The sequence below is a fragment of the Anomalospiza imberbis genome, unplaced genomic scaffold (assembly GCF_031753505.1).
Source record: "Anomalospiza imberbis isolate Cuckoo-Finch-1a 21T00152 unplaced genomic scaffold, ASM3175350v1 scaffold_177, whole genome shotgun sequence".
Taxonomy (NCBI): Eukaryota; Metazoa; Chordata; class Aves; order Passeriformes; family Viduidae; genus Anomalospiza; species Anomalospiza imberbis.
Window position 1 is genome coordinate 131,239 of NW_027099811.1, and position 10,086 is coordinate 141,324.

At 55.5% G+C, this 10,086-nt stretch overlaps 2 protein-coding genes across 2 annotated transcripts in view; one reads left to right on the top strand and one right to left on the bottom strand.

The window, feature by feature from the left end:
• Positions 1-10,005, bottom strand: part of DLG4 (discs large MAGUK scaffold protein 4) — a 28,905-nt gene extending 18,900 nt beyond the window's left edge. Inside the window, 8 exon segments of the mRNA XM_068178103.1 lie at positions 97-241; positions 2,461-2,555; positions 2,558-2,596; positions 5,243-5,412; positions 7,455-7,512; positions 7,515-7,578; positions 9,001-9,051; positions 9,903-10,005. Coding sequence (XP_068034204.1) covers positions 97-241; positions 2,461-2,555; positions 2,558-2,596; positions 5,243-5,412; positions 7,455-7,512; positions 7,515-7,578; positions 9,001-9,030 — 601 coding nt within the window. The 5' untranslated portion in view covers positions 9,031-9,051; positions 9,903-10,005.
• The window catches only part of HNRNPUL1 (heterogeneous nuclear ribonucleoprotein U like 1), a gene marked incomplete at its 3' end in the record, with an annotated part of 32,232 nt that continues 32,082 nt past the window's right edge, over positions 9,937-10,086 (top strand). Inside the window, 1 exon segment of the mRNA XM_068178102.1 lies at positions 9,937-9,977. Within this exon segment, the coding sequence (XP_068034203.1) occupies positions 9,937-9,977 (41 nt within the window).

Genomic DNA, 10,086 nt, shown 5'->3' on the forward strand with positions numbered 1-10,086 from the left:
AGTCCCCCTCCATGTCCTCAATCCCCCCAACGTCCCTGCTGCCCCCGACCCCCCCGGCGTCCCCGGCGTCCCCGGCGTCCCCGGCGTGGCGCTCACAGCCGGTGACGTCGGGGGGCCCGTAGGTGTCCCCGAGGCCGGGCACGGTGGCCTTGGCCACGCGCAGGTACACCACGTCGTAGGTGTTCTTGAGCGCCGCCACCGCGTCCTCGTGCATGACGTCCTCCAGGCTGACGTTGTTCACCTGGGGACACGGGGGCATTGGGGACACTGGGGACACGTCGGGGACGTTTGGGGACATTGGGGACATTGGGGGGATTGGGGACATTGGGGGTTTGGGGACACTTGGGGACATTGGGGACATTTGGGGGATTGGGGACATTGGGGGATTGGGGACACTTGGGGACATTGGGGACACTGAGGGGATTTGGGACATCGAGGAGATTTGGGGACATTGGGGACAGTGGAGGGGCTGGGGACATTGGGGGGATTGTGGAGATTCTGGGGACATTTGGGGACACTGGGGACATTTGGGGACATTGGGGACATTGGGGGGGTTTGGGGACACTTGGGGACATTGGGGACATTTGGGGGGATTGGGGACATTGGGGGATTCGGGACATTGGGGAATTGGGGACACTTGGGGACATTGGGGACACCGAGGAGATTTGGGGACATTGGGGACAGTGGGGACAGTGGAGGGGCTGGGGACATTGGGGACATTTGGGGACATTGGGGACATTGAGGGAGTTTTGGGGACATTTAGGGACATTGAGGCAGTTTTGGGGACATGGGGGACATTTGGGGGGTTTTGGGACATTTGGGATGTTGGGGACATTGGGGGGTTTGGGGACATTGGGGACATTGAGGCAGTTTTGGGGACATTGGGGACATGGGGGACATTTGGGGGGCTTTGGGACATTTGGGATGTTGGGGACATTGGGGGGTTTGGGGACATTGGGGACATTGAGGCAGTTTTGGGGACATTGGGGACATGGGGGACATTTGGGGGGTTTTGGGACATTTGGGATGTTGGGGACATTGGGGGGTTTGGGGACATTGGGGACATTGAGGCAGTTTTGGGGACATTGGGGACATGGGGGACATTTGGGGGGTTTTGGGACATTTGGGATGTTGGGGACATTGGGGGGTTTGGGGACATTGGGGACATTGAGGCAGTTTTGGGGACATTGGGGACATGGGGGACATTTGGGGGGCTTTGGGACATTTGGGATGTTGGGGACATTGGGGGGATTGGGGACACCGGGGACGATGGGGACATTGGGGACAAGGGATTTGGGGTCACACGGACGCAGGGAAGGGACATGGGGACAGCAGTGCCACCACCCCGCCCCGGCCACCCCCCCGATGTCCCCAACACTCCCAAATCCCCCCGATGTCCCCAACGCCCCCAGTGTCCCCAGTGCCCCAAAACTGCCTCAATGTCCCCGGTGTCCCCAAGCCCCCTGATGTCCCCAGATGTCCCCAGTGCCCTTCATGTCCCCAAACCTCCCTGATGTCCCCAATGTCCCCAACCCCCCCGGTGTCCCCGATGTCCCCAATCCCCCCCAATGTCCCCCGTGTCCCCAACCCCCCGGTGTCCTCGGTGTCCCCAACCCCACAATGTCCCCGATGCCCCCAATGTCCCCAATCCCCCCCAGTGTCCCTGATGTCCCCAATCCTCCAATGTCCCCAGTGTCCCCAATCCCCCCCGGTGTCCCTGGTGTCCCCGGTGTCCCCAATGTCCCCAACCCCCCCAGTGTCCCTGATGTCCCCAGCCCCCCCGGTGTCCCTGATGTCCCCAACCCTCCAATGTCCTCGATGTCCCCAGCCCCCCCGGTGTCCCCAATCCCCCCCGGTGTCCCCGATGTCCCCAAACCCCCGGTGTCCCCGGTGTCCCCAGCCCCCCCGGTGTCCCCAATGTCCCCGGTGTCCCAATCCCCCCCCGGTGTCCCCGATGTCCCCAGCCCCCCCCGTGTCCCCAGCCCCCCGGTGTCCCCGGTGTCCCCAGTGTCCCTGGTGTCCCAATCCCCCACACTGTCCCTGATGTCCCCAACCCCCCCGGTGTCCCTGGTGTCCCCGGTGTCCCCAACCCCCCGGTGTCCCCGGGTGTCCCAATCCCCCCCGGTGTCCCCATACCCCCGGTGTCCCCGGTGTCCCCAGCCCCCCGGTGTCCCCGGTGTCCCCGATGTCCCCAGCCCCCCCGGTGTCCCCGGTGTCCCTGATGTCCCCTACCCCCTGGTGTCCCCAATGTCCCCGGTGTCCCAATCCCCCACAGTGTCCCTGATGTCCCCAACCCCCCTGGTGTCCCCGATGTCCCCAATCCCCCACAGTGTCCCTGATGTCCCCAGCCCCCCGGTTGTCCCCGGTGTCCCCAATGTCCCGGTGTCCCAATCCCCCCCGGTGTCCCCAGTATCCCCAGCCCCCCCGGTGTCCCCGGTGTCCCCGGTGTCCCCAACTCACGGCCAGGATCTTGTCCCCGACCTGCAGCCGCCCGTCCTTGTGCGCCGCCCCCCCCTCGATGACCTTGGTGACGTAGATGCTGTTGTCCCCGGGATGTGCTGGTTGCCCACGCCCCCCGCGATGCTGAACCCCAGACCTGCCCGGGGACACCGGTGTCACCTCCCCCCCACTGTCCCCCCCGCCGTGGTGTCACCGCTGTCACCGCTGTCACCCCCCTTTTGCTGTTGTTCCCCCATTGCCACCTTCCTCGTTGTCACCTCCTTGTTGTCACCTCCTCGTTGTCACCTCCCCCCTGGTGGCGCGGTCACCACCCCTCCTTGGTGGTCACCTCTGTCACCTCCGTCACCGTTGTCACCTTTGTCACCCCCCTTTTGTTGTTCCCCTTTGTCACCTCCCCCACTTTGACTCCCCATTGTCACCTCCCATTGTCACCTTTGTCACCTGTGTCACCTCTCCCCCATTGTCACCTCCCCATTGTCACATCCCATTGTCACCTGTGTCACCTCTCCCCCATTGTCACCTCCCCATTGTCACATCCCATTGTCACCTCCCACTGTCACCTGTGTCACCTTTGTCCCCCATTGTCACCTCTCCATTGTCACCTCCCATTGTCACCTGTGTCACCTCGCCCCCATTGTCACCTCCCATTGTCACCTCCCATTGTCACCTTTGTCACCTGTGTCACCTCCCACTGTCACCTGTGTCACCTTTGTCCCCCATTGTCACCTCCCACTGTCACCTCCCATTGTCACCTTTGTCCCCCATCGTCACCTGTGTCATTGTCACCTTTGTCCCCCATTGTCACCTGTGTCACCTTGTCACCTCCCATTGTCACCTCCCACTGTCACCTTTGTCCCCCATTGTCACCTCCCATTGTCACCTGTGTCACCTCCCATCGTCACCTGTGTCACCTCCCATTGTCACCTCCCATTGTCACCTTTGTCCCCCATTGTCACCTGTGTCACCTTTGTCACCTCCCATTGTCACCTCCCATTGTCACCTTTGTCCCCCATTGTCACCTCCCATTGTCACCTCCCATTGTCACCTTTGTCCCCCATTGTCACCTGTGTCACCTCCCATTGTCACCTCCCATTGTCACCTCCCATTGTCACCTCCCCATTGTCACCTTTGTCCCCCATTGTCACCTCCCATTGTCACCTCCCATTGTCACCTCCCATTGTCACCTGTGTCACCTCTCCCCCATTGTCACCTCCCATTGTCACCATTGTCCCCCATTGTCACCTCCATTGTCACCTTTGTCCCCTATTGTCACCTCTCCACTGTCACCTTTGTCCCCCATCGTCACCTCCCATTGTCACCTGTGTCACCTCCCATTGTCACCTCCCATTGTCACCTGTGTCCCCTGTGTCCCCCCCTTTGTCACCTCCCCCCTTGTCCCCCTGGGAGGTCCCCGAATGTCCCCAAGTGTCCCCAAATTTGGGGCTCCTGGGGGGATTTGGGGGAATTTTCCGCCCCCGAGGGGAATTTCGGGCTGAATTTGGGGAATTTTGGGGTCCCCAGGTGGATTTTGGGGGAGATTTGGGGAATTTTGGGTCCCTGAGGGGAATTTTGGGCTGAATTTGGAGAATTTTGGGGTCCCCGGGTGGATTTTGGGGTCCCCAGGTGGATTTTGGGGAGATTTGGGGAATTTTGGGTCCCTGAGGGGAATTTCGGGCTGAATTTGGGGAATTTTGGGGTCCCCAGGTGGATTTTGGGGGAGATTTGGGAATGGGAATTTTGGGTCCCTGAGGGGAATTTCGGGCTGAATTTGGGAATTTTGGGGTCCCCAGGTGGATTTTGGGGGAGATTTGGGGAATGGGAATTTTGGGTCCCTGAGGGGAATTTCGGGCTGAATTTGGGGAATTTTGGGGTCCCCAGGTGGATTTTGGGGAGATTTGGGGAATTTTGGGTCCCTGAGGGGAATTTTGGCTGAATTTGGGGAATTTTGGGGTCCCCAGGTGGATTTTGGGGGAGATTTGGGGAATTTTGGGTCCCTGAGGGGAATTTCGGGCTGAATTTGGGAATTTTGGGGTCCCCAGGTGGATTTTTGGGGGGATTTAGGGAATTTGGGGCTCCTGGGCTGGATTTGGGGGGAATTTTGTGTCCTTTAGAACGATTTTGGGGTCCCCAGGTGGATTTTGGGGTTCTTGGGGTGGATTCAGGGTTTTTGGGGTTCCCAAGGCAAATTCTGGTGTCCTGGGGAGATTTTGGGGTGGGATTTCAGGGATTTTGGGGGGATTTGAGGATTTTCGATTTCTGGATGGATCCAGGGCTGGATTTGGGGGATTTCAGGAATTTTGGGGTTCCCAGGTGGATTTTGGGGTGATTTTGGGGTAGATTTTGGGTGGATTTGATGGATCCTCAGGTGGATTTTGAGGCTCCCAGGATGATTTCGGGGCCGGATTTGGGGGATTTTGAGATGAATTTCACGGATTTTGGGCTGGATTTGGGGTTTTTCGAGCCGGATTTTGGGGATTTCAGGAATTTTGGGGCGGTTTTGGGTTTTTGGGTACCTTTGGGGCCCTTTGATGAGCTTGACCTCCACCACCCGCTCGGCTGGGACCTTCCTCCTCCTCCTCCTCCTCCCCCAGGGGCATTTTGGGGTGGATTTCAGGGATTTTGGGGTGGATTTCAGGGATTTGGAGATGAATTTAATGGATTTTGGGGTGGATTTTGAGGATTTTCGATTTCCTGGACGGATTTGGGGCTGCATTTCGTGGATTTGAAGCTGATTTGGGGGATTTCAGGAATTTTGGGGCGGGTTCTGGGGTTTTTGGGGTACCTTTGGGCCCTTTGATGAGCTTCACCTCCACCACCCGCTCGGCCGGGACCTTCCTCCTCATCACGTAGAGCCGCACCACGGCCCCGGCCTCCTTGAGCGCCTCCACGGCCGCCGAGTGCGGCACCTCCCGCACATCGGCCTCGTTCACGAACAGGATGCTGTCGTTGACCCTGGATCGGGGCAAATCCCGGGGGATTTTGGGAAAAATCCGGAATTTTGGGGGATTTTTTGGGCATTTTGGGGGGTTTCAGGCTGTTTAGGGTGAGTTTTGGGGGGATTTGGGGCAGTTTTGGGGGGATCTCCCGCACATCGGCCTCGTTCACCAACAGGATGCCGTCATTGACCCTGGATCAGGGCAAATCCGGGGGATTTTGGGAAAAAATCCGGAATTTTGGGGATTTTTAGGGCATTTTGGGGGGTTTCAGGCTGGTTTGGGCAGTTTTGGGGGGGATTTGGGGCAGTTTTGGGGGCACCTCCCGCACATCGGCCTCGTTCACGAACAGGATGCTGTCATTGACCCTGGATCGGGGCAAATCCGGGGGATTTTGGGAAAAATTCCGGAATTTTTGGGGATTTTTTGGGCATTTTGGGGGATTTCAGGCTGGTTTGGGGTGGTTTTGGGGGCACCTCCCGCACATCGGCCTCGTTCACGAACAGGATGCTGTCGTTGACCCTGGATCGGGGCAAATCCGGGGGATTTTGGGAAAAAATCCGGAATTTTTGAGGATTTTTGGGCATTTTAGGGGGTTTCAGGCTGGTTTGGGCAGTTCTGGGGCGGTTCCTGGAGGGTTTGGGGGCACCTCCCGCACATCGGCCTCGTTCACCAACAGGATGCTGTCATTGACCCTGGATCGGGGCAAATCCGGGGATTTTGGGAAAAATTCTGGAATTTTGGGGGATTTTTTGGGCATTTTGGGGGGTTTCAGGCTGGTTTGGGGTGGTTTGGGTGAGTTTTGGGGGGATTTGGGGCAGTTTTGGGGCACCTCCCGCACATCGGCCTCGTTCACCAACAGGATGCCATCATTGACCCTGGATTGGGGCAAATCCAGGAGATTTTGGGAAAAAATCCAGAATTTTGGGGATTTTTTGGGCATTTTGTGGGGTTTCAGGCTGGTTTGGGGCAGTTTTGGGGCGGTTCCTGGAGGGTTTTGGGGGCACCTCCCGCACATCGGCCTCGTTCACCAACAGGATGCTGTCGTTGACCTGGATCGGGGCAAATCCGGGGGATTTTGGGAAAAATTCCGGAATTTTGGGGATTTTTTGGGCATTTTAGGAGGTTTGGAGCTGTTTTGGGGTGGTTCTAGGGGAGGTTTTGGGCAGTTTTGGGGGGGGATTTGGGGCAGTTTTGGGGGGATCTCCCGCACATCGGCCTCGTTCACGAACAGGATGCTGTCGTTGACCCTGGATCGGGGCAAATCCGGGGGATTTTGGGAAAAATTCCGGAATTTTGGGGATTTTTTGGGCATTTTGGGGATTTCAGGCCGGTTTGGGCTGTTTAGGGTGAGTTTTGGGGGATTTGGGGCAGTTTTGGGACATCGGCCTCATTCACCTGCTGTCGTTGACCCTGGATTGGGGCAAATCCAGGGGATTTTGGGAAAAATTCCGGAATTTTGGGGGGTTTCAGGGTGGTTTGGGGACACTTTGGGTGAGTTTGGGTCATTTCGTGCTGATTTCTCCCCCAAGCTGCCCAACCTGGGCTCGTTTTTAAAGGGTTTTGGGTGAATTTTGTGGGATTTTGGAGTTCCCGGGGAAGATTTTGGGGTATTTGAAGCTCCTGGATGTTATTTTTGGGTGATTTTGGGTAATTTGGGGAGATTTGGGGGTGATTTTGGGTGACTTGGGGTGGGTTTTAGGCGATTTTGGGGTGATTTTGGAGATTTTGGGGCAATTTTGGGAGATTTTGGGGCGATTCCTCACCTGAGCCGCCTGTCCTGGGCAGCGGCAGCGCCGGCGACGATTTTGGGGTGAATTTTGGCATTTTTGGGGTGGTTTTTGGGGTTTCTGAGAGTCCTAAAGCTGATTTTGGGGTGATTTCGGGAGATTTTGGGGCGGTTCCTCACCTGAGCCGCCCGTCCTGGGCGGCCGGCAGCGCCGGCGACGATTTTGGGGTGGATTTTGGAATTTTGGGGGTGTTTCTCGGGTTTTTGAGGTTCCTGAAGCCGCTTTGGGCTGGTTTTGGGGTGATTTCAGGAGATTTGGGGCGGTTCCTCACCTGAGCCGCCCGTCCTGGGCGGCGGCGCCCCCGGGGATGATTTTGGTGATGAAGATCCGGGGTCGTCCCCGACGTGGGGGTTGTCGGTGCCCCCCGCGATGCTGAACCCCAACCCCGAGTTCCCCTGCGGGAATTTGGGGTCCTGTCAAACCCAAAATACCCCAAAAAAAACCCCAAAATCCACCCCCAAAACCCCCAGAACAGCCAGACCTCAAAAACCCCAAAAAAACCCACCAAAAACGCCTAAAAATCCCTAAAAAACAACTAAAAAAAAGGGAATTTTGGGGTTTTTCTTGGGGTTCCCAGATGGATTTTGGGGTCCCATGAGCCCAAAAAAATCCCCCCCAAAAATCCCCGAACTTTAAACCCCCAAATTCCCCCAAAAACCCCCAAAAATCCCAGGAGAAACATCCAAAAAAAAAAAAATGAAAGGAGAATTTGGGGTTTGGGGAGGATTTTGGGGGGTCCCAGGGGGAATTCGGGGATTCCCGCTGAATTTTGGGATCCTGGGTGGATTTTGGGGCTGGGTTGGGGTTTTTTTTTGGGGTTCCCGGGTGGATTTTTTGGATTCCCAGGTGGAATTTTGGGGTTCCAGGTGAATTTTTGGGGCTCCCAGGTGGATTTTGGGGAATTTTTGGATTCCCGGGTGGATTTTGAGGTGGATTTTGGGGTTGCAAATTGAATTTTGGGGCTCCCAGGGGTTTTGGGGCCCCCCGACTCCGATTTTGGGGTTCCCAGGTGGATCCAGGGAAGACTTTTGGGATTTTTGGGGTTCCCAGGTGGATTTTTTGTGATTTTTTTGGGGTTCCCAGGTGGATTTTGGGATTTTTTGGGGTTCCCAGGTGGATTTTTTGTGATTTTTTTTGGGGTTCCCAGGTGGATTTTTGGGCTGATTTTGGGGCTCCCAGGAATTTCTGGGGCTCCTGATTCCGATTTTGGGGTTCCCAGGTGGATCCAGGGAAGATTTTTGGGGAATTTTGGGATTTTTTTAGGGTTCCCAGGTGAATTTTCGGGGCCCCCAGGTGGATTTTGAGGTGGATTTTGGGGTTGCAAATTGAATTTTGGGGCTGATTTTGGGGCTCCCAGGGGTTTTTGGGGCCCCGCGACTCCGATTTTGGGGTTCCCAGGTGGATCCAGGGAAGATTTTTGGGAAATTTGGGATTTTTTGGGGTTCCCAGGTGAATTTTTGCGCTGATTTTGGGGGATTTGGGGGTTCCCAGGTGGATTTTGGGCTTCCCAGGTAGATTTTTTAGGCAAATTTGGGGATTTTTTTGGGGTTCCCATTTGGATTTTTGGGCTGATTTTGGGCGATTTTGGGGCTCCCAGGGGTTTTGGGGCTCCCGACTCCGATTTTGGGGCTCCCAGGTGGATCTGGGGCAGATTTTGGTGGATTTTTGGGGATTTTTGGGGATTTTTGGTGGATTTCTGGGGATTTTTGGTGGATTTTCTGGATTTTTGGGATTTTTGGTGATTTTTGGGATCTTTGGTGGATTTTTTTGGATTTTTGGGGATTTTTGTGGATTTTTGGGGATTTCGGGGCTCTCACCCTCTCCAGAGTGATCTCCTCGTACTCCATCTCCCCCTCGGTGCCGTTCACCTGCCGAAAGAAAAAAAGAAGAAATTTGGGATTTTGGGAGAAAATTTGGGGAATTTGGGGGGGATTTGGGAAGATTTGGGGAGGATTTTTGGGGGTGAATTTTGTGGGAACTTTGGGAGGATCTGGACGGAATTTTGGAGGGATTTTGGGGATGAATTTTGATGAAAGGCGGGGGAGATTTGGGGATGGATTTTGGGGGGATTTTGATGGAATTTTTTGGGGAATTTTGGGCTGGATTTGGGCTGAATTTGTTGCAATTTTGGGGTGATTTTTGGGGGAATTTTGGGCTGGATTTGGGCTGACTTTGCTGGAATTTTGGGGCGATTTCGGGGGATTTTGATGGAATTTTGGGGCGATTTTTGGGGAATTTTGCTGGGAATTTTTGGGAAATTTTGATGGAATTTTGGAGGGAATTTTGGGCTGGATTTGGGCTGAATTTGTTGGAATTTTGGGGCGATTTTGGTGTGGATTTGGGCTGAATTTCATGGAATTTGGCAATTTTTGGGGAATTTTGGGGCGATTTTTAGGGGAATTTTGGGCTGGATTTGGGCTGACTTTGCTGGAATTTTGGGGCGATTTCGGGGGGATTTCGATGGAATTTTGGGGGGATTTTGCTGGAATTTTGGGGCAATTTCAGGGGGATTTTGCTGGAATTTTGGGGCGATTTCGGGGGATTTCGATGGAATTTTGGGGGGATTTTGCTGGAATTTTGGGGCGATTTCGGGGGGATTTCGATGGAATTTTGGGTGATTTTTGGAGGAATTTTGGGGGCGGTTCCAGAGGGTTCTGGGGTGGATTTTGGGAATTCCAGGCGGGGTTTTGGGGAGGTTTTGGGGGTTTTTGGGGCTCACATAGGCCGGGGCCTCCAGGGTGTCGGTGTTGACGATGACGGGGGGAGAGTTGGCCTGGGGGGAGGGGGAGGGGAGGTCAGAGACCCCCAACCCCCCCAAAATATCCCCAAAATCCAAAAAAAAATTCCCAAAAAATTCCCAAATCCCCCCATCCACCCCCAACCCTCCCGAGGGAACTCCAAAT